The 25,048-nt window shown below is 44.4% G+C and overlaps 1 protein-coding gene across 3 annotated transcripts in view; it reads left to right on the forward strand.

Moving 5' to 3' along the window:
• antxr1a (ANTXR cell adhesion molecule 1a) overlaps nucleotides 1-19,741 on the forward strand; it is a 42,732-nt gene extending 22,991 nt beyond the window's left edge. Inside the window, exons 11-19 of one of the 3 annotated variants that reach the window (XM_030777906.1) lie at nucleotides 219-288; nucleotides 644-722; nucleotides 1,720-1,815; nucleotides 5,191-5,232; nucleotides 8,108-8,203; nucleotides 9,000-9,167; nucleotides 12,424-12,504; nucleotides 19,331-19,483; nucleotides 19,628-19,741. In XM_030777906.1, coding sequence (XP_030633766.1) covers nucleotides 219-288; nucleotides 644-722; nucleotides 1,720-1,815; nucleotides 5,191-5,232; nucleotides 8,108-8,203; nucleotides 9,000-9,167; nucleotides 12,424-12,504; nucleotides 19,331-19,483; nucleotides 19,628-19,741 — 899 coding nt within the window. Of the gene's footprint in view, nucleotides 1-218; nucleotides 289-643; nucleotides 723-1,719; nucleotides 1,816-5,190; nucleotides 5,233-8,104; nucleotides 8,204-8,999; nucleotides 9,168-12,423; nucleotides 12,505-19,330 lie in introns of all 3 variants that reach the window. The other 2 variants (XM_030777892.1, XM_030777899.1) reach the window with 2 other exon arrangements.
• Nucleotides 19,742-25,048: the final 5,307 nt, after the last annotated feature.

The raw sequence follows: 25,048 nt of genomic DNA on the forward strand, positions 1-25,048 counted from the left end.
TTGTGTTTTTGTCACTGTTCTGCATAGTTCAGTCATATGATACTGAAACTCACTAGCCTTTCTCTGAAAGATGACAAGTTGATTCAGCTGAAACCTCAAGCCAGATGTTGTAGAGGTCAACAGCAGGTCTTAGACAGGGTTCCATCCAATCAAAAGTTTCCTAAAAGTCTAAGTTATGGTTTTGTCTCTTCCTCTCCCCGCCTTTTCTCTGTCCACAGTGGTGAAGCCGTTGGTTGTCGAGGACACATACCTCCTCTGCCCTGCACCTGTCCTTCGAGAAGAGGGCACGTAAGTTGGCCATTGTTTTTTTTTAAATTCCAGACCCAGCAGGGATTAAAAAAAAAAAGAAAAAAATTTGCTTTGCGTCCAAAACCATTTGTGTGCTTCACCCTGCCTCTAAGTGAGTGATTGCACAACCTTGGAACCCACTTACTAACAATTCAGAATGTTTTTCCATTTGTTTTGATAACTTTGGAACTCCTTTATTGTTTTTTTTAACGATTGCCATCGTCATAAAAACAGTAATGATGTGTAGTCAGTAGCTCAGTTCAAGAGCGAAATCACCTGAATGAGACGTGAAGATGAAGCGGAGCCAGGGCTGAGGCAACAGTCACGTTGAGTGTGACGTTCGTTTGTGTTTCAGAGCTGCCTCCCTTTATGTCAGCATGAACGAAGGCCTGAGTTTCATTTCCAGCTCGGTCACCATCACCACAGTGGGCTGCGTAAGTGTAACGTTACCAACCATCCCTCACTAATCGAATCGCCCGAGAGAAAGATAATATTCACGTGGGAGAAAGCAGTGTTTCTTTTTGTCATTTCCTCTTTTCCTGCTGCTGCCCCTGCTGTATTTACTGTGTTGACCTGATTTTACGCGTTGGATCAGAGAGGCTGCCGAATGACTCAGAAACGCACCGAAAAGTCCATTACTGTCCAGAAATAACACCAGTTAGCCAAACTCCGCAGGGGAAGAATTCAAACAAACAAATGAAGTGTTGTATCCAATTACGCGGCTGATTGGTCCGGTCCAGTGATGCTAGTAAAAGATGTTTGGATAAAAGTCAGAGAAATTAGTCACTTAACGAATCTCTGGCTCTCCAGCTGCGACCCTCTGCGGTATCCAGTTTCCCAAGCTCATTACTCTGATCGTTCATCTGCTTAATTAACATCTCGCAGCAAATTGAGTGTCTTCTGTTACTCCCATAGCTTCCAAGGCCATCAGCAGCGCTCTGTTGGCTGTAGAGCTGCATCTGCCGTCACCCCTGTTACAAACCAGTGTTATAAAGCATTCCTTAAACAGTCAGGACCCCGTTCTGAATCTGTCCCAGGGGTGACTTCATAGTGCTGAGGTGTCATTATAAGAAAATCTGAGGCATACCGAATGTTCAAACATGTAATTAGCAGCTTGTTCATGCTGTTTAATACAAACAGCCAATCGTACACACAGAACAGTGTTTTATCATAGTTCCAAGATCAAAATGCCATCTCAAATTTCTTAGGCACACTTCACTTCAGCAACAAGATCAAGAAAAAGAAAAAAAAAATAGAAAACACCCACAAATGAGGGCCTGTTTGAGTTTGTTTTTTTTAGCTTCCATTTCTAAACTGAGTAGAAACTGCATCTCTAAACTGGATATTGTGATCTTGGAAGTCGGTCTTACAAATAAAACCGCTCAGTGAAAATTCTGCTCTTTCTGTTTTTTCTTGTTTGGTTTTTTTAAGTCTGACGGCACCATCCTGGGTATTGCCCTGTTGATTCTGATGCTGTTGCTGATTCTGGCTCTGCTTTGGTGGTTCTGGCCGCTGTGCTGCACTGTGGTAAGTTCTCTCTCTATATCGTCACGGTGACAGATTCATGGCAGCGTAGCCGCGGTAACACACAGCCGTGGGGAATTCCATTCTTCTGTCGGAATGTCACTGTTGTGATGTAACCGCTGCAGTGGATTGACACGATGACAGGACAATGTAGTCTAATGCTGAATTTGGCTCTGTTCTCCGTTTCAGAGATGTTCCAAAAAGCAGACGCTGCAATATAAAACTCAGCAAGTCTGTTATACGAGAGCTTGGAACAGAAAAAAGGAGAAATTTCAGTTCTTTAAAATGCAACAGGCTCTGACGTGTGCTCATATGTATCTAAAGTTAAATGTATTAAATTACGCCTGTTAAAATGATTAAGCTTGGTGTGAAAAGTTTACCAGACCTGCGTTAACCAATTTAGAACTGGAACCTCAAACCCTTAACGTCAACAGCACAATTTTGGCTGGTTTCATATGCTTACATATCATCCAACGCCCCTGCAGGCCCAGAACGCATGGGACACATATGCTAGACTTTACATCTGAAAACCACATTAGTCCAGTTATATTTAAACAAACAACCACAGGTGAGGTGTAAATTTTGTTTTAGATCAATACACGTGCCTGACCTGCTTTTAAAACACATTTGGCCAGGCCCGAGAGTGAGGTTTCGGCAGGTCCTCTGGGCCCAGTTTTGTTTTGACTCCCCGCGTCGGACAGGATGTGTTTTCCAGGCCTATCTGTCCTGAGTGCAGAACGCGGCCTCTCGACAGAACTCCCGAGGTGTCGGGGGGCAGAACTCCCGAGGTGTCAGGGGGCAAGCCCGTCGAAGTCATGGGGGGATCAGGTTTCCTGTCCTGTTTGACCTCGGTGTGCAGTTGATCCCTTTGCAGAGTCCATTACTCCACACACAGGGTCAAGGCCAACTGGGACCAGTGGGTAGTGGATAACTGGGACCAGTGGGTAGTGGATAGGTGGGAGTACTGGGTAAATCTTCTGTTCTGTGCTCCCTGGCCCTGCTAACGCTGACCTTCTGTGGGTCCCCGGAGTCAGAGTCCAAAATAAATAGAGTTCTCCCTCATTAAGTTTCTATTTGACAAGTGGGGTGCCCTTCGTTTTCAGTGCCTGCAGGTGTTTTTCCTCAAAGTGGAAGATGTTGAATGAAAGGAACATTTAATCACTAAAAATCTCACTCCTTTTATTTGTTAAACATGTACGATCATTCATCAAAGTCCGTCTTTCTGCCTGGATAAAAGAAAAAAAAGAAGCATTTTTCTTAGAGACGTAATGAGAGTTTGGAGTACTGAGGCAGAGGGTAAATCCCCCACATGGGAAGTTTTGGAAGGGAAAAAAGTGAGAGGTCGATGGTACACATGCTGTGTGTTTAGCTATATTCTGTAGGCAGTTCTGAAGACTAGATCTTGCTATTTCAACTCAAAAGAAACATTTCTGCCAGCTGATACCCATTTGAAACACAGAGAGGGGGAGAGAAAGAGAGAGAGAGAGAGAGAGAGAGAGGGAGACACTTTGACTGAGAGAGAGAGAGAGACAGAGAGAGAGAGAGAGAGAGAGACAGACAGAGAGAAACCGAGAGAGAGAGAGGGAGAGAGAGAGAGAGAGAGACAGACAGACAGAGAGAGACCGAGAGAGAGAGAGAGACAGACAGAGAGAGACAGAGAGAGAGAGAGAGAGACAGAGAGAGAGAGAGAGAGAGGCAGAGACAGAGAGAGAGAGAGAGAGACAGACAGAGAGAGACAGGGAGAGAGAGAGAGACAGAGAGAGAGAGAGAGAGAGAGACAGAGAGAGAGAGAGTCTGGACAGAGAAAAGCTAAATAATGAGAAGAGCAATGAGTCACTCGTCTGCCAGAGCACCTAAATGTCCAGGAAGCATGGACAGTGCGGCTGTCCATCAGAGCGTCTTCCAACGTTTGGAAGAGAAGATTCCGTGGTCACCCGTCTCTATGGAGACGGTTGCTGATCATTTTCTCTGCCTCAGCAGTGATTCTGCTTTGATCCAACCAATTAAACTCTCTCAGTTCAGACCAGACCTTTAACATTACAGGCCCCTGTATAACTTGGGCCGCTTTCAAAAGTTCTAAGCCGGTGGCTTTCCTCTTGCAATCGTGTGTTTTTACTAGCTTTGAAACTGAAGGTGGAAAAAGACTTGTCTGTTTTTACAAGCTAACCTTGTCTCTCTCCCCATCTGAGTTCAGCCTGTTAGTTTCATGGACAGATGCATTTGCCCAGCACTGTTTAGGAAAGCCATGTAAGGTAACCATGGGAGATCAGCTTGTTGTTCTCCCTTCAGGAAAACGAGGAGGAAAATCGAATCCATTTTTTTTTGGAGAAAATTTATTAGATTGGCAAAGAAAAACACGTTAGCTTCGGGCCCACATGGCATTCTAATCGCGGAATCTCGCGGCATCTACCAATGTTTTGTGAGATTGAATTTGTAGAAGGACCTCGCCTTTGAACTCCTGACCCCAGGAACATGAGTAACTCTCACTAACTTCATGATGTGTTGTTGAAAGGGAGAAAACCATGAAATTCCACTGTAATGTCAGATGCAAAATAGAGACAACGTGAATCCTCCTGCACCCAAAGGTTTCAGTTAATTATGTTGTTATTGTTTTTTCTTTTTTCTTTTTTTTTTCTTTAGCCAAGTCCAATTTCAGAACAGAACAGAGAGGACCTAAAAAATGGCAGATACATAATCTTATGACATGTTTTTCCACGACTGACTTCCCTTTCCGTGAAGTGTTTCGAAGAACCAATTCCAAGTACGCTACTAGTCCTTCAAAACAAAAACAAGCATGGACTGTGAATCAGTGCGTGTGCGTGTGTGTGTGTGTGTTTTTCAGGACTCTTGCGTGCTTACGACAGTGCACAATCTGTGCCCCCCCCCCCCCCCAACACCCCTCTTTCCACCCCTACCCTGACACACTGCCCAGGTTTAAGGTTCTGGACTGCACATTTCTAGGTCATTTAAACTTGCTTGTAAATAGTAGGGAAAAAAGCAGATGAGGGGGAGGAGAGAGAAAGACAGAGAGAGAGAGAGGGAGGGAGAGAGAGAGAGAAGGAGACAGAGAGAGAGAGAGAGAGAGAGAGAGAGAGAGAAAAACAGTTCATCGGACATGTGTTTTTGTGTAAGCCTGTTTTTTTGGCACATATTGAACACATTACTCTTTTAGGTCCTATCGGCACGCTGGTGAAAACCGAAAAGCCCCTTTAGTCCCGAGAAAAATGCTGTCTGATGCTCTGGCATGACCATTAAAGTCACATGCTCACGTTAGAGATTGTTAACCTTTGTATGTCACCTCCTCTCTCTCTCTCTCTCTCTACCTTTCTCTCTCCCTCTGTCCTTTTCCCCTCCTCCTCTCCTCCTCTTTCTCCCCAGATCATCCACGAGCCTCCGCCGCCAGTGCAAGAGGACAGTTCGGTAAGCGATGTCACAGTCTCTGTTTGGGGAAGTGTGTAAACAAAAACGGAGGTGTACGTTTGGAGCATTTTAGAGAGAGAGAGAGAGAGAGAGAAAGAAACAGAACAACGTGAAGAGGTTTCTAGGAACATTTATTCAGGACAAACACATTGTAACAAGCATGGTTTCCGTTCTCCTCACTAGCGAATATAAATCATCTAAAATCATCCAGTAGAAGGAGTTCAAAGGCTAAGCATGGAGGAGAGCAACGATTTGGTTTCATCGTTTTTTGTTTTTTTTTCTACAGAAGTCCAAATCTGCCTCTCCAGGACCACACAATGTGTAGGCACGAATTGTTTTCTTATAACACGATCGTAGGAGGGCGTCTGAGAGGGCCGATATGTTTATTAGGAGGTAGTGTAGTGCACTGACATTTGAATGGAGAGGCAAGGGGAACGGTGCGAATTTGCGTAGTTGGTTTAAGGCCAGTTATGTGTTTATAAGGCCAGCTCAGACGGAGAGAAGAGTCAGTCAGAGAACGTGCCGGAATATGACCCTGATCTGGATTCAGTAACGACTCATTTACTCCTACTGCCCCTGTTTGTCCACCATTCTGCCTCAAACATAAAAAAAAAAAAAGCCCAGAACATTTGGAGGGATTTATTAATGTTCAGTTTCAGTTGTCATAATGTCTCAGTCATTCTTACTGTTCCTGTGTCGTGACCTCATGAAGAGAGGAATTTGTCAAAATATGACACAGACTGGTTCACAGACTGAGCTGGTGTCCCGGTCTCCCCCAGTGTGTGTCTTCTGTTTAAAACCGTGTCCTCAGACTGGACTTGTGGTGATGATCTCATTGTGTACATGAGGGAGAAAGTAGTTCTCTCTCGTACAGAGGTGTTTTCATTTTTACAACCTCTGCCAGCGGATACAACCAGTCTTTCCTCAACAGTTTGACCAAACTGTCCATTCAGTAGGGTGTCCTCGCTTAGTGTTTAAGTTTCACACACACACACACACACACACACACACACACACACACACACACACACAGCAAACAATCCAAGTAAATAATGATTTAATCCTTTTCCTGAAAAGTGAAAAACATTGAGAAGAAAGAGATGTACTTTGTCACACAAGGTTTCAATTAGAAACCCACTGATTAGCCATTTGTCTGTGGATCAGTGAATCCAGAATGTGTTAGACCAGTGGAGACATACCAGTGACACTAATAAAATATTTTCATCATGATAGATTCTAGATTCTGATGAACAACAAGCGTAGCTATGTGTTGCCAGGATGATTACGAAACGGCCATGGACAAGGTTTTAAATTTCATTAGTAAATCAAACCTCTTTAGTTTCTGGAAATCTGAGTCAGTTGCTTCATACGGAAAAAGAACCCATGTTATCAACATGTGTTTTCCGTATTAGAAAACATCGTGTTTACAAAATGTTTGAAGAGAGCAAGTGTGGGATAGAGAGAGATAAGAAAAAAAAATGCATGCACACACACAAACAAACACACACACACAAACAGACAACCATCATCACCTTTCAGGGAGACTTAAACGAGTTATCAGCCTCTCTCCTGTAATAGCTTTAAGCATGTAACAGTTGACTGTCTCTGAGAGATTAACTCTAGTTCTGTCTAGTTCTGGAGACGGTCACTCACTCAAGAGATCTGATCAAAGACACTCTCATCACATTAAAGGGAGAGAAAGACATGGAGAGAGAGAGAGGTGGGTTGAGGGGACAGAGTGCTGCTGGACGGGGAGTTTTTAAACACTGGTTTTAATAAAGGGTTGTGACATTTCTACACTTTCAGAGCTGGTTTGAATTCTGTTGGAAGGCATGAAAAAAAAAGAAAAGAACAGAAAAGAAAACAGCGGTGGGTCAGCTCTCTGAGAGATGGAAAAATGAAGTCATGATTTGGGTCCGCCCGTGTTGAGCTTAGTTTATATGATGAGTGGGAGGGTGTAGCTTTGTAGCGGTTCACACCCCTGATAGGCCAATGCGCCAATGCATGGAAACACAGAGGGGAAGAAAATCAGGCCCAAGAAACCAAACTGTGTTCGCAGCCCTCTCCGTACACGCACAACCAATCACACGACAGAGACAGGCAAGTTCTTCTTTGTCCGTGCACAGAACACAAATTACCAGTCACGTCACTGGATCTGCATATGCACATAATATTAAGGTTAATGTAATGTTGACAGGCGGTAAATGACAATATAAACTATAAAATCTGTTCCACGGCTGTCACAATGCCTAAGTCAGAGCTGAGTCAGAGCACAGAGGCCTGGGTCAGGGCATAGAGGCCTGAGTCAGGGCACAGAGGCCTGGGTCAGAGCTGAGTCAGAGCACAGAGACCTGAGTCAGGGCACAGAGGCCTGGGTCAGGGCACAGAGGCCTGGGTCAGAGCTGAGTCAGAGCACAGAGACCTGAGTCAGGGCACAGAGGCCTGGGTCAGGGCATAGAGGCCTGGGTCAGAGCTGAGTCAGAGCACAGAGACCTGAGTCAGGGCACAGAGGCCTGGGTCAGGGCACAGAGGCCTGGGTCAGGGCACAGAGACCTGGGTCAGGGCACAGAGGCCTGGGTCAGGGCACAGAGGCCTGAGTCAGGGCACAGAGGCCTGGGTCAGGGCACAGAGGCCTGGGTCAGGGCACAGAGGCCTGGGTCAGGGCACAGAGGCCTGGGTCAGGGCACAGAGACCTGGGTCAGAGCTGAGTCAGGGCACAGAGGGCTTATGTGAGCTCTCTCAGGAAGCTCTGTTGTTGAGGCTGGTCAGCTCATTCTGCTGCAAACTGTCCACAAACCATTTAAAAGAGGTTTTTCGAGAGTTTGGTATGTATCTCTCTTCACTCTTTTTTTTCTCTTTCTTTTCTTTTTAGGAGGACGAGCTAGACGATGGAGCTCCGAAGAAGAAGTGGCCCACCGTGGACGCCTCTTATTACGGTGGCCGAGGAGTGGGCGGGATTAAGAGGATGGAAGTGAGTGTTCAGTACTTCACAGCTATGATTCAAAAACATCCCCATTTAATCACATTCAGACCAATACAATTACACAACGCAAATACGGTTGAATGAATTTCCTCATGCTTTTATCTATTTTGAGAAGAAATACACAGACTCCAATACAATAATTCAAGTATGAATACATTCATACAAATACATTCACCTACGCCTTACACATCTTAAAAAGGTTTGTTCAAATACAACTGCGGTCATTTCCGTTTGGCTGAATTCATTCCTGTTCAATTAACAAAGAAAACAAAGTGATCAGAAAGAAGCAACAGAGACAACAGAGAAGAAGACAGACCACCAGGGCATAGAACACAGGACAGTCAGACAGCATTGTAGAGCTTAAATTTAAGTTACAAAAAAAAAGTGCACTTGGAATGCTTTACAGAGTGTCTGAATCCTTTTTCGTCCAAGTTCTGTCAAAAATACATAACGCATCATTTCTGGCTATCACCGGGGTGGACGGCAGTGTTTTTGAAAAATGTTTCTGACTGAATCAAACAGAATATCACACAGTCTTCTTCCCCTCTCACTCCTCTCCGTGGACGGCCTGTCTCAGATGCTCCGTCAGCATCAGGCTGCAGTCAGTTAAACTATGACGGTGTCGCTGGAGTACTCACAGCTTATGCATATGGCACTGACCCAAACGCAGCTCCATATGGCTCATCTGTCTCCGCTCCAGAATTCTCAGCGGGGTTTATTTTTTTTTTGACAGCTGAATGCTGTTTGTCTGTTTATTTATCCGTGTTTGGTGTTTCACGCGCAGGTACGCTGGGGTGAGAAGGGGTCGACTGAAGAGGGAGCCAAGTTGGAAAAAGCGAAGAACGCCAGGGTGAAAATGCCGGAACAGGAATTTGAGGCACCGCCAGTTCGCATCCTCAACAACGGCATGCGCAAACCACCCAGTCCGCACAAGTGGTACTCCCCTATAAAGGTACAGAACACACACACACACACACACATACACACACTCACACACACACACACACACATATACACACACACACACACACACACACACACACATAGACACACACACACACAAACACACATACACGCACACACACGCACGTGCGCACACACACACACACACACACACACACGCACACACACACACACACACACATACAGACACACACACACACACACACACACACACATATACACACACACACACACACACACACACACACACACTGAGTTCCAATCAGTGTTACTTTACGTTCCCGTGACCGTAGCCCTGACATTTTTAATGGTATCCCCTAGAGGGCGATGTTTTAGCATGTTCAAATAACTACATTTACTCTGGTGAGTGTGGATTACATAAACACTGAACCACGTTCTCAGAGTTAATTTAACACAGGGGACTTTTCTCATCACCTCATATGCCTCATATGAATGTATAATGCCCTGCAGAGCTGTTTACTAAGGTCCATATGTCATTTTGGGAAAACCTAAAGCTACGTTAATTCCTATGTAAACCTATTCAGGAAGTGCTTTGGTGGCGGGAAACTTATCGTGTTGTCGAAATGGACCAGATGTTGATAGTTTGTCTTGTCTAATATTATAATCACAACAAAATCAGAGGTGCAGGGTTTTCTTTTCTTTTTTTGCCGAATGTAAATTATACGTTAAATGGAAACTGATGTTAGGTCACGTGCTTCAGGTTTGCGAAGGTGTTGGAGGAATCTTTTTTAAGGAAATTACACCAATATATATATTTTTTTTATCATGAGAGCAATCGCATGCAGTGTGATGCCGTTGACCTGGGTGATCTCCACATATTTATAGCGACTGACAAAGGTACAAAAAGTCTGAACTAGAAGATCAACGCAAAATATTGACACAAAATATTGTCAAGTGTGTTCCACTGCATAACTTGAAATGATGTGCTTTTTATTATGTTTATATTATCGCCTAAATGCATGGTTTCATCAGGTAAGTAACCATTTTACCAGGGGTTCGTATAAACTTAATTCTTAAGTACAGTAATTTGTAAAAAAACTACAAATAATCGCTTTTCATGTAAGCTTATATTTTAACCAAGTTCAGTTGTTCTGAACATTTTTTGATTAAAAATAAAAACACACACACACACACACACACACACACACACATTTTCTGAAAGAAGTGTACTCACTTACCTGATGAGTCATAGTATGTTGCGGAGTCAAAAATGTAATTCAGAAAAATTGAGCTGGAGTCCAAGTATAAGTCGTAAGCGGTTTCGTTTCACACACGGGCCAATCTAGGGAACTGAGCTGGCACATCACCACATGGAAATGTCTTGGAAACATAAGTGGTTTCTCGGAAGTGCTGATCTCAGGAGAGCATTCATTCCCAGTGGAACAGGAATGGGCTAAAGTGCATTGCTCCAAACATATGCACATCCTGGCATGTGGCTAATAGAAACCAGACTTCGACATCGCTGGCCTCTGGAGAGATAGAGAGAGAGAGAGAGAGAGAGAGCGAGAGAGAGAGAGAGAGACAGTCTGTGGAGTCAGCACTTTTACAGTGGAAAACACATACCCTCCACTTTGTCTCCTCTATACTGTACTAAAAACCTGTACTGTACGAAAAACCTGTACTGTACTAAAAACCTTTACGGTACAAAAAACCTGTACTGTGCTAAAAACCTTTACTATACAAAAAACCTTTACGGTACAAAAAACCTGTACTGTGCTAAAAACCTGTACTGTACTAAAAACCTGTACTGGCGTTGCCTCCATACTAACTGTCGCCGCAAACACAGATACGCATACACACACCGATGTAACCTCCACTTCTCCCATCACACACTGCCTTAAACACTCATTGGCAAAAACACACACACACACACACACACACATACAATTAACCTTCTCTCTCTATATATATACTGTACCAAGACTTTCAGTGAAACTGATAGTCCTGATACAGGCGTTCCATAGTTTATGGTATTACAGTGATTACATAGATGGACATCATAGAATTTAATAAAACCATCAAGTTTTGTTTTTTAATTTCTTTTTGAGAACAGTTGAACTCACCTTGAACTCACTTCGATGTTCACATCCTGAAGAAAACCGCATTTGAGGAATCAGTGAGGCCCCTTATCACACAACGCAAATCTGTCTGACAGCTGGGATTTGGGACCTCTCAGTCTTGCAGCATAGTTTAAAGACCTTTAAAATGATGTTGATCTAATCATTCATCCCCATCCCACCTTGTTTCAAAGTACCCAGGCTCTCTCTCTCTCTCTCTCTCTCTCTCATACACACACACACACACACACACACACGCACGCGCACACACACACACAAACTCACAGACCTAATATAGACCCAGTTGTTCTGTCATGTCTTTTTGTTGATTGTTTAAATAAGTAAATAGCTGTCGTTTGAGAAGGGGGGAGCTGTGTATAATCCGAATCAGATGTTTCTATCAGTAAATTAGATTAGCGTTGACTATGATGAACTGGAATGCATCTTTGGCATGAACGGAGCGCCAAACGATGACATCATATGAGCATGGAACTGAGGTTCTGAACATTCTCTGGAGAGAGGTCACAGGGCTGGATTATTAAAGGATCAATGGACAATGGCCAGTCAGAGTGTTTGGAGCAAAACACAGCAGGTCAACTGAGTTTTCAGCTTCACTCACAACGAAACCAGCTCCCACTTAGTCCCCCCGGTGTCCAAAACAAACCTCTACTGTTCTGTGTTAAAAACAACCTGTCATGTTTAGCTGTTCTCAGATCAGATCAGAGTGAGAATCACTGCAAAACAAGACCACACAGACATCAACACACACACACACTTCTATCTTTGTGAGGACACTCAATGACATAATGCATTCCATAGCCCCTTACCCTAACCTCAACCATCACAACTAAATGCCTAACCCCAACCCTTACCCTAACCCTAACCTAAACCTAATTCTAACCTGAACCCTAAAACCAAGTCTTAATCCTCAAACAGCCCTTTGAAGAAGTGAAGACCAGCCAAAATGTCCTCACTCTCCCAAAATGTCCTCACTCCCAAGGTCTCAAACTGGTCCTCACAAGGATAGCTGTACAAACACACACACACACACACATTTGTGTGATCAAACATTCAGTCTACCTACTCTGTATAATGAATTTGAGAAATTGAGGTGAATGCCATTTGTCTGATGAATGTGTCTCCTGATGGTGTTTTTTTTTTTTTCAGGGAAAATTGGACGCCCTTTGGGTCCTGCTGAGGAAGGGTTATGACCGCGTGTCCGTCATGAGACCTCAGCCAGGGGAGAAGGTGAGAACAGCCAAAAAAATTCCTTCTCCACCCACCAAAACCCTCTTTTACAGCTACACAGTCATGAACAGTCTGTCTGTTTATAGCCTTACAGTTTCTACAATGAAGGACATTATGGACATTAATAAAACTATGAAGTATTTTTCTTTAATTCTTTTTGAAAACATTCTAACTCACCTTAGCGTTCACATTTTGAAAAAAAAAAAACTGCATTTGAGGAAGCACTAAGGTCCTGTATCACACCACTCAAACAGCGAGAGTTTGGAGTCTCTCAGCTCTGAGGAGCTTCTTCTGCAGAATAGTTTAAAGACCTTTAAAACTGTGTTGATCTAATCCTTCCTCTTTCTCCCTCCTCACTCCAAAGTACTTTGGCTCTCTCTCTCTCTCTCCCTCTCTCTCAGTCACACACACACATACAGACACACACACACGGTTTAAATCAGTCAGTCAGACAGGGAGGCAGAGCTGGATGTATCAGAGAGATAGGTGTGGACGTGAGTACAGCAACATTCTGTGGCTCAGAGGAAATGAAGGCCATCGTTACCCAGCCATAACACACACACACACACACACACACAAACACACACACATCCACGCATGCACACACGCGCACGCGCACGCGCGCACACACACACACACACACACACACAAACACACACACACACACAAACACACACACATCCACGCATGCACACACGCGCACGCACGCACACACACACACCCACACACACACACAAACACACACACATCCACGCATGCACACACGCGCACGCGCACACTCACACACACACACACACACACACATGCACACACACGCAGACACACACACACACACACATACACACACACACACTCCTTCATGCATATCTCTCTACCACAGGCTTTCATTTACAGATGGACGTCTCAGCCACAGACTGTCAGACCCTGTTTTACATATTTAATGTGTGAGTAGGTGAAACAATGAGGAGTGACAAAAACAATCCTTCATGAAATGAAACAAAGCAGGGAACCCACACTGCCGGGTCAGGACTCAGACGTCCGCCCCTGACAGTCCTGATAACTCACGGTGCTGACACACACAGGGTCCTCACAATGCGTAATACAGTCAGACACAGAGATGTCAACGTGCCAAAGACCATTCGACGCCGTCTCACAGAACGTATAGGAACCAGGGTGCTGTGTAATACCAGGGTGCTGTGTAAAACCAACAAGGCTGAGAAGTTGTCAAAAGTACACTGCACGTCTGTGCTCATCTGAAGCAAATTTGATTTGTTTATAAAACAGAAAGAACTGAGCAAGGCATATGATGAAGGAATAGAGAAATACAAGTAGACAGACAAGGAGAGAGAGAGAGAGAGAGAGAGAGAGAGAGAGAGAGAGAGAGAGAGAGAGAGAGAGAAAGCCTGGATATAAAGTGAAAGCCTGTGTTTTGTGTGTAGACCCACACACATGGTTTGAGCATGAATGCAGCAACAAGAGCTCCCTGACTTTTTTTTTTCTTTTTGTTACATCAGTTCATTGATAACAAAAACCAAAAAAAAAAACAGGCAAAAGCAGAGAGAACATGAATGCTGACCCTCCTCACCAAAGCGAAGGCACAGGACAGGAAACGCAGACAGCGTGTTCCTGCGGCTATATGAACCGCGTTGAACTAGCGGTGAAAGGGTTCGCGATGGGGACACGGGGCTCTTTTATAACTCATTTACCCTTTTGCAAATGTCTTGACTTCAAATACAGACGCTAAATTGCACACAGGAGCTCATCTGAGGACGTGGTATGGGCCCAGTCAGGGGACCAATCCGCATCATCTGTTTCGGATTGGTTACAGGATGATCTCTGGCATAGATACGCCAGGGTGTTCCTAGAATACTGAAAAGCTTGGACCTTTGATCTGATATTGGGGAATGTCAAAGGACCTCAAAGTGCTGGCAGTGTTTGATGCCAACAGATGAGCAAAATCCATTATTACAAATGTTATGATTGTTATTTTTTTTTTTTTTCATTTTTTGGGATATGGATCGGCGGGATGCTTTTCTTAGGGGGTTATCTGAGGAGAATCCGCATGAAGCGTCTCCTCATTAGATAAACAGGATTAACTAAAAAACTCTGAGGAGGTTTCCTTTTGTTTTTGTGCAGGAAGTTAAAAGAACTTTCAGATATGTCCAACGTTTTGACATGTAAACATAGAGTCAAGTTTCGCTAAAGAAAAACAGAAAGATTGTAATATGGTAATGCTTCCTGACTGCAAGACTTTCAGGATAACACAATTTGAGAATAACACAATCGTGATTTTTTGAAAAGAAAAATCCTTTCAATGCCCTGTCATTGCTATGTAGCACCATTAAGGGGCAAAGTTTGACTCATCTTATTGTATGTGTATAAAGGACTAATCAAACCCTGGGCCTTGTTCATCCCATCATTTCCAGTTAAACAAACAAAATCCAGCACGGCCAAAACCAGCGATCCCAGTCAGTGGAGCGCAGTTTTGAGGAAAAACAGGGGGAATATGTTTTATTGAATCCGAATCATGGGGATGGAGACCTGACATGAGTGTTTACCCAGAACAAGATTTAGAGCGACGTTTTCGTTTGAGGCACAGAAAACAAAACAAAACAAAACAAAAAAAAACGCAGCAAACGGCTTTGGTGTGTCCACACCCTCGGCCTTTCAGAGGGGCTGGCCGTCATCTCTGTTTCTCTCTCCTCGCTGTTGTCAGATTGTTTGAATCATATTTGGCTTCAGAGCAGGGCCTGATGGAGACATGCCTGTGCGTTATTTACAGAGGAGAGGAAGACAGAGTGGTGTTGAGGCAGCTGTTAGCAGATTAGCAGTGAAACGTGCGTAGACAGAGGAGTCGATGGTGCACTGCACCGGCTATACAGACTATTCGACTTCAACTTTTCACCCATCCGTGTCTGGCAAAGATATTCATAGAGGCTGACTGCAACCCCCTTTTCCAGAGAATATGAAATATCTACTGTGTGTGTGTGTGTGTGTGCCTGTGTGTGTGTGTGTCTGTGCCTGTGTGTGTGTGTGTGTGTGTATGCGTATGTGCCTGTGTGTGTGTGTGTGTCTGTGCCTGTGAGTGTGTGTGTGTGCCTGTGTGTGTGTGTGCTGTGATATAGCCTCTGGGAGTCAGTGAACACAAAAACTGATATCCAACCAAACATACACACTTACATTTCCAGTTTCCTTTGAGGTCAGTCAGAATTTATCATTAGTTTCTCAAACTGGACATGGGACTGAATGCTTGGTGATGATGGTGTGTGTGTGTGTGTGTGTGAGTGTGTGTATGTGAGTGTGAATGTGTGTGTGTGTGTGTGTGTATTTCATTCTGGCTCAGACGACTGGCCTGTGTGGTAGTCAACACCCTGGAGAAATGATATCCACCGCTGGACCGGTTCTGAAAACTAAACACTCTGCAGCAGTTCCACAGCCCTGACCCAGATTCTCACATTCTTCCGAATTTGTTCTGCTGTTTGTGTAATGCTTGTGTGTCTCGGTTACTTAGCAACCGTGGTCATCTCTGTTCGTTGGACTGCGGTAGCAGAGTTGATTTTGCACACTTTGCGAAGAATGTCAGCTCCACCATGTCGATCTGACGAGACGTTTGCCCGTTTAATATCTCAGCTGCCGAGACCGGCACTTAATCGGCCCTGTATTATTGTGTCTCTTCAGCCTTACTGAGACCACCAAATCAAACGCAGAGTGTGTGTGTGTGTGTGTGTGTAACAGACAAGTGTCTGTCAGTCAGGGTGCATTCAAGGATTTGAGAACAGACAACCCCAGAGCTAAAACATTTTCTTTTGCATTTTCTTTTCTTTTTCTTTTTTGTTTGTTTGTTTGTTCCTCTTATTTTTAACTCCATTTTGGAAAAGTCCAGTTACTCATCCAGCTTCTCACGGATCTCCCCCTCGCTGGGCAGTCCTGTCCTCTCACGCCGCAGATCTCGTCGGTGCAGACAGAGACAGAGAGAGTGACTCTGGTCAGTGTGACGGTTCTGGTCACGGTCAGCGTGTGTGGCCAAGCTGCCGGTTTTTTCCCCCACTGCACACTGTAATGTCCCAATATGATGACAGATTTCCTCTGCAGAGGAAAATATTATGTATTGAGAATGTGAGATTGGTAGCTTGAGGATGTACATTAAGGTCTCCGATGCGCCTCTTAAATCTAAAGTAACATAAGTCAGTTTTACTTCAAAAAAATAAACATTGATGCATCGTTTTCACTCAGTTCACTGATTTACTCATTCAAATATGCTATTATTTTTTTGTCTGATATTGACTCATTTCAGAGGAAAAGCCAAGGGTCTGATATGACTCCCAAAAACAAAAAAAACAAAAAGTTTGTTGGTTTTATAAGCAAATAAAAGTATGTTATTATGAACATGTTTTTCAAAAGTAGATGTAAAAGGGACAACATATTTTCTTCCCTAATCCTCTGACAGCTTGTGCAGGAAAACAGCAACATGTAAGGTTTTAACCAATCACACCAGGAATTTGAATGGACGATTAAAAACGGGGAACATCTCAGTGATGGTCCTGGAGAGGAGCAAAGGAGCAAAGTTTTAGGAGCAGGAGCATAAATCTCCCCCTGGCTCGCATGGGTGGAAATGAAACGAGAGAGGGAGGGAGGGAGGGAGAGAGAGAGAGAGAGAGAGAGAGAGAGGGAGGGAGAGAGAGAGAGAGAGAGAGAGAGAGAGGGGAGATATTTAGCAAGACAGACAGATGACGAGGAAAACAGAGAGAGAGAGAAAAAAAGAGAGTGGAGATACTGAAGAGTACTTAAGGAGCAGGGTTATGTAACCGGGAAAATGCAAAGATAGAGGAATATCAGATATCTGACGCAGCGCAGCAGGGAATGTGTGTGTGTGTGCGTGTGTGGGCGTGCGTGCGAGTGTTATGTGGACACTATAGGTAACTGGTTGGAGAATAATGGTATAATGGTTAGCCAGAATCTCAGGTGCTCCTGAGAGAGAGAGAGAGACATGCATGATGCATTTGTCTCAGTCACGCAGAGCCGTTCCACTGAAAAATCTTGTCCGGAGTAGTCATGTAAACTGGGCCTGCTGCCCGAAACCATCAACTGTAAACAGCAAACACTATACGCAACTCTCGTCAGCTCTCCCACAAGACCTCCGTAAGACCCGGCTGTTAGGCGCCAGTATCTCTGCGTCGTGCTGGAGTTTAAAATCAGCTCAGCATGGCAGTCACTGTTAGGATGGGCAGACGCACTGTTCTGTGTTGAAACCCACTGCATGAAGCAATGAGACTGTGGCTTTTTCATACCCCACGCTGTTCTCCAAAATCTCTCTCGCTCTCTCTTTTGGGTGTGACCATCTCAGTAATGTAGTGTAAGAGGGAGAATGAGAGAGGCAAACAAAGTCCATGAAAGTCCCCTCAAGTCCAGGAAAATCCTCCTCAGTCAACAGGAAGCCAGGCTGGAGACCCTCAGCATTTCTCAGTACCAGTGTGGGTAAACAAGACCCCTCTGGTTGTAATTACCCTTTTTTTTTTTTTTGAGTTGAGTTAGTGAGTTTGTTTTGTTTTTTTTTCTTTATTCAGAATCAGAACAGGCGTGGAAGAGATTGAATTCCCCCGCGGCGGGAGGAGGGGTCTTGCCCTCAGGGAACACGTTCAGTACTCTCTGGGACTGCTGCCTGCCCTCAGCCTGGCGCTTTACCGTTAACCGATGTTGTAAACCAGGTTCCTTTGGCCGCGTGACCACGGAATTTTCGCAGAAGTTTACAAGTGACAGCTCGCTCGAACTTTTACTGCGTATCACTTTGACCACAGCAGCGAAGGTTCTGGAAACAGATGAAAAACAAAGAGGAGTTGCGACACAAAACAGAGTTCTCAGATGTGCCCGTTCAACATTCAGCCTTTTGATCCGGTCACAGTTGTGCTTTTTCCTATTTTGCTATTCCTGTTTAGTTGGTTTGTGAATTTTCTTCCTCTGAAACATTGATGTGTTTGCTGATGAGGCAGGCGTACTGCGCAGGGGACCAAGTGCGTTTGCATGCTGTTTAAACTCCGGTTGTCAGGAGCACATCTGTAGAGACCATCAGGTCATTAGAGTGTCGCCGCCTCCGACAGGAGATCTTTTTAGGCCTCTATGGCTAATTCAACTGCTCAGCCTAACAGAAGATCCAATAAAGAGAAACACGTTTCTCTGTCTGTCCCTTCTGTTGTTCTGAAGGTCAGGACCGATGAGAGAAACCTACCATTACTTGCAGTCACAGGAAATCTTGTTCGGAAAAAAAAAAAAAAAAAAAAAAGCAAAACTTTGCTACTGTCAGGCTTTTATACCTCGACTAGTCACGACCCATGATTGGTGGAGGTATATGTAATGCACCAATCATTAACCATGTTAGTTTTTGACATGTGTAGAGACTGTTGGCAGGCCTGGATGAGTGTGAATTTGAATACTCTGGTCTGTTTCCCAGCGCATAGAACTGTATTTAACAATAGAACTGTATTTAACAGTAGAGCATTACTCACTTCTATCTCAAAGGAACATCAGTGAAGTACACAATGATTATGTTACCGCTCTGCATTGTGTTTACCACTGGGCTTGAACCGGTGACCCTCGGGATGGGAGGCGGGCGTGCTAGCAAGGAGGCTAAAACCCATGGGCGCTAGCATCAGTCGCTAGTACGCCTCTTAAGGTGTCAGGGGAGTGAGGTATACTCACTGCGTAGCACTCTACTCGCTGGCTACCGTTACAGTTAAAACATCAGAAAGCACATGTCGGTCAAACAATAACAGTTTTCATTTCTCTTTCCTCCCCTGTCCATCTCTCTCTCTCTCTCTCTCTCTGGCTGCAGGGTCGCTGCATGAACTTCACTCGCATTAAGTCAAATCCTTCTCCGAGATATCCAGCCTACAACCGGAACTCCACTCCAATCTACAACCCGCCACAAGACCCCAGCCCTCCACCGTCTCAGACCAAACTGCCCCCACCCCAGCGCAGCCCTCCAGCCTCTCCATCTACCGCTCTCCCCCCTCTACCGCCTTCACCTCCTCCACCGCTCACTCCCTCTCCACCCATAACTCCGCCCCCGTACACCCCTCCACCCAACCGGGCCCTGCCACCCACCTCTCTGTACCTCCCCACTCCTGAGGCTCCACCTTCTCCACCAGCTTCACCAACTGGATCCCTGCCACCTCCCCCTCAAGCTCCACCTCCAGGAAGAGCCCCTCCCCCAGACCGTCCTCCGCCCCGCCCATCCATTTAAAGTGACAGTTCTGATTGGTAGGAGAGGGAACCCAAAGTGTCCAGGGAAAATTTTTTTTTAGAAATGGATGTACAAGAAGGGCCACCAAAATCTCAAAACCAACAGGAGCTTGAGTGTCTGCATGGCCTCTTGCCAATGCACAGACTGGACAGAGATGCAGAGAAACAGAGAGAAACTTTTTTTTTTTGTTGTCTCTGATGCTCCGCGGACCACTCAGAGCCAAAACCGTATACGTCAGTGTACAGTGACACGATCCATTCGAACACACACATGTTGATGTAACTCTTCAAACTGACAAACTGTGATAGGACAGTTTTGCACATCAAAGGGCTATCACTTTACACATCTTACAACAGCACATTTAGTTCTTACACGACAGAGGGCTCACACCCACAGACACTTGATCCTTCGTCTTGTCAGCCGTTTGGTTACGTTGACCGGAGACTGTCGAGGAAGTGAGACGCTGAAGGTGTTGGTTTGTCAGAGGGGAACGGATACAGTAGGGGGCTACGTTGAGATGAACTCAAAGACTTCAAGAGGACTGAATGGAATCTGACAGTGTCAGTCTGCATGTGGAGAGTCAGCGTCACCCCCGGCGACCTGCAGCGGGGTTAGGAGACCAGGGCGAGGGGAACACGCTCGACCCTGTGGCATCTCAGTCAGTCATCTGTGTTTACTGAAATGCTGCAGATATGGTTTTCCAATGGGATGGCATTGTGCTCAACAGACAGTCTTGTGGTTGTAATGATAATGTGAGTTTGGGTTACGGGTGGGAATTCAACAATCCAAGCCATGGGAGGGGACGGGTTTGCGACCTGTTGTATAACAGTAAACAAACAAACCAAAAAAAAAAAAAAAAAAGAAAAAAAGGATGAATTCAAGCCGCGACGTTGTACTTTGCACAAACTAAATTCTTTCTGATGTTTGAGAGCATGATTTAGTGACTTCTACATATCAGTACTACATTAAAAATACATTCAGTATGTATAAATATATCTATCCCTGTATGTATTGTCTGTCGTTTGGTGACATATAAAAGTTTTTTTTTTGTTTGTTTCATTTTCATTTTTTCATTTGTTTTTCTTTCCGAGTCAAACATGAGTGTAATGTCGGAATAACCACATTAGAAGAATTTTTGCTGAGCTTTTGTGCGTGGAAATCTTTTGTGTGGATGCCAGAGACAAACTATTTACAACCCAGAAATAATGAGAACAAATGCGCTCGTTTGAAACACGTGTTTATGCGTCTCCATATATGTTGTTTATTTTATGTCTGAGTTCTGTGTCATGCATCGTGTCTTTGGTCAGAACAGGGGTTTGAGTTCTTGCCACCCTCACTATATGTCTGTCATAACTTATGTGTCATATCTCTGTGCCAACATTGTGCCAACATTGTGCCAAGCTGGATGTGTTTGGACTCACGCCTCTTTGCGGTTTCTTTTTTTTTCTCCAGTCACATGACGGCTGATCAGGATGAACACAGCAAAGCTACAAAAGCAAACAATTATTTACCGACAAAAACACTTGATGACTTTTCAACACAATCAAAGGACAACTATGCAAGGGCACTATTTCATATAGAAATTCCCCAGTCGCCAAAATAATGATTTGCCATAACATACGAAATGGCAAATACCGTCCTCTTCTTTTTTTGTTGCTGTTTTCATCTGAATATCACCATTTGTACAAATGAGCATTTTTTTCTTATTTACATTGTGTAGCACTAAGCCAGGACTTCAGGAGTTTAAGATACTGTTTTAAAGCGTCTGTTATAGGGACAGTCAATCATTCTTGCTGTTGTTATTTCTGTCTGTGCCATGTGTCAGGTTGTGTGTGCAACGATGTGTGTGTGAGTGTGTGTGTGTGTGCGTGTGTGTGTGTGTGTGTGCGTGTTGCCACTGGTATTAGTGTGTTGATGGACAGAGGGTCGTTTTAGTTCCAAAGTACAATGTTCAGCCGTCTGCGATATTACTCAAAGAAACCAGCATGTCTTTCTGGAACTTGTATGAAAACACAGACTGAAGCCCAGCACCCAGAATACTGCCAATGTAAGACACAGGATACGCCGACAGGTCGGACTGTAAAGGCGTCTTAAAGAATCCTGTCATGTGACCAGGGTTCTCTCACCACTAACAGACAAACAAATTTTGGACAAACACAGAATGGAAAAGTGGTATGTTGTACCATTGAGTGCTTCCATTGTGTCATCTGGAGGGAGGAAAGCAGTCTAGTGCACCGTTATACACACGCACACATATGTACATCTGGCTTTATGGCTTGGTGGGGAGCTTCCCACTGATTTCCATTTTAATGGTAAATAAAGATGAATAATCCAAACTCTAACCTTAATTTTAAGCAATCAAACATGTAGTACTTTTTTTTTTTTTTTTGCTGGAACAATAGCACCAACATCACTCTGAAAACAAGACAAACAACACAAAAAACTTCTCTGAGTAGAGAGAGCAGTTAATGTACCAGACATTTACATTCTCCTGGGGAGAGTGGGTACAGACAAAGCTCTAAAAACTTGGAAAAACACACACGCACACGCACACGCACACACACACACACACATACAAACACACACACACACACACACACATACATACAAACACACACACACATACACATACATACAAACACACAAACACACACACACGCTAACACACACACATATATATTTATTTATTTATATATACACGCCTACAACTTCATCAGCTTGTGTGGTTTAGGTTGAGTGGCTTTGATCTAAACTGTGCATTACTCTCAGTATATCCCCCTGCAGTGCCAGACTACGTTTAATCTTAAAGAACAAAGCTAATTCAGTCCAGACAGTCTACCTCAACTCTACAGTAGATCCAGATACACACACGCGCACACACACACACACACACACACACACGCACACACACACACATACAAACACACACACACACACACACACACACATACATACAAACACACGCGCACACACACACACACACACGTGCACACATGCACACACATACATACAAACACACACACAAGCACACACATACATACAAACACACACGCGTGCACACACACACACACGTACGCATGCACACACATACATACAAACACACGCACGCACCCGCACACACACACACGCAAGTGCACACATGCACACACATACATACAAACACAAACACACACACACACACACGTACACACACACACCACTTGCTGAAGAGGTGGATGTGTGTCTAATGTCAGGGGAAATGCTCCCAGTTTGCCCACTGTAAATCAGAGAAGGCTTCAGAGTGAAATATTTGAAGCGCAGACAGAGTCTCCTGACCCAGTTAAAGACGTGGGCTGTGTTAATAGTGCTGTTTTCAGTGGGAGGAGACTTGAGATGGTGCAGAACTGTGGAGGTCTGGCCTGGTCTCCAGCAGTGCACGGGTACCTGCCAGCCAGGACTCAACAACTAAAACCTGAGAATCCAGCAGGTCTAGTCTGTCATTTCTCTCTCACTCTCTCTCTGTGCTCTGTGACATGGTTGTATGGTCTCCATATGACGATTCTTATCTCTTTTTCTTCACACCCCCTCACCTGCTGAACACTGAATAACTGTTGACCCGTAAAATATAGTGCAACCCCATTTAGCTCCGTGGACAAGGTGCATACACAAACTGCCCCAAAAAGTTTAACACAATAACCGGGGCTTGTAAAGTCAACAGAGACGCAAAGTATGGGGTTACCTCATCAGTTTCAGGGAACCACTCCTTTTCCCCAAATCCCAACTCTATAAGACAGGCTCAGCGGTTTATCCAAACGACGTTAGCATGGGGGCTACTTTCTTGACAAGCACGCCATTAAAAGTGACTTGAAAAAAACAGAAAACATGCCTGGATGTTTTATTCCAGCAAATTTTATTCATGCAGTTTTACCGCAGAGGAAAATATGAGTACACAAACTGAATGGATGGGGGAGAGAGAGAGAGAGAGAGAGAGAGAGAGAGAGAGGGAGAGGGAGAGGGAGAGGGAGGGAGAGAGAGAGGGAGAGGGAGAGGGAGGGAGGGAGTAACTGAGTGAGTTTCATATTGCCTCTCCACATGACATCTGGGAAAGTGTGTCATTGTAATCATAAAGAAAAAAAAAATATTTGGGCTAAAACAGAGAAATTCTTCTTTTCATGAGTTTAAGCAGCACAGCAGTCAAAATAAAACATGGTTTGAAGAAATGACGCTTGTTTGTGAGGACGATGAGTCGAGTTTAGGGCGTGTGGTTGCCCGATGGGACAGATACTGCTGGGCAACAACTGGGTCAAAGCTAAACCTGCTAAATGAATAAGCAATCACAGGCAATAGACAGAAAGAAAGAAAGACAGAAAGAAAGAAGGAAAGAAAGAAAGACATAAAGAAAGAAAGAAAGAAAGAAAGAAAGAAAGAAAGAAAGAAAGAAGGAAAGAAAGACATAAAGAAAGACAGAAAGAAAGAAAGAAAGACAGAAAGAAAGAAGGAAGCTGGTAGCTGAGCTAACAACATCCAGATGGTCATATGTTGAATTATGTCATATGCTCAACTGGAATGAGCTATCATGGAAAATATTAGAGCCCCTACAAACCCTGCAGGAAACGCAGGCAGGCTGGGAGAGAGGGGAGGAAAGGCATGCCAGTTAATATTGTTCATGACATAACTGCAGTGTGGTTTCTCTTCTCCCATTCAGGGCACCCGACACAAAAACTCTAGGATTTCTCTCTCTCTCTCTCTTACTCTCTCTCTCTCTTACTCTCTCTCCCCCTCTCTCTCTCGGTCTCTCTCAATTTACGAGATTATAATCCATCAAGATTTAGGCCTCCCAATTTGCGGTGGACACGGACTACAGAAGCCCTGACCTCAAACAGGAGGATTACTTGCAACCATTTGGGTGCAGCAACAAGATGCACGTGTGGTTGCTATGCAACACTCCGACTCTTACCACAGAGGCAAATCACAGAATGAAAGTGGTGCCTTGGTTTGGCAAGGGCCGTGATATCCCCCCCCCCCCCCCCCCCCCCCCGTTTGTTTCTGGCTCTGAAACCTCGCAAAGACCATTATGCCATGTGTGTCTGGACAATTTAAAAGTCACTACACACTGCAAGCTGTTGTCAGGCCGCCAAACGCTTCATCAGTCCTGTTAGCGCCTTTATAAAGAGCCCTACAAGCATTTCCTCTGGATGATGTTCTGCCACAGAAATGGAAAAAAAGTTACAGATTCTCCCCCTCCCCCTCAAACTTTCCTAATTTTCCCCTGGTACTGCTGATAGAAAACTGAAAATCAATTCAAAATATCTATTTTTTTAAGCATTC

Source organism: Chanos chanos, chromosome 1, assembly GCF_902362185.1.
Source record: "Chanos chanos chromosome 1, fChaCha1.1, whole genome shotgun sequence".
In the NCBI taxonomy this organism is placed as follows: Eukaryota; Metazoa; Chordata; class Actinopteri; order Gonorynchiformes; family Chanidae; genus Chanos; species Chanos chanos.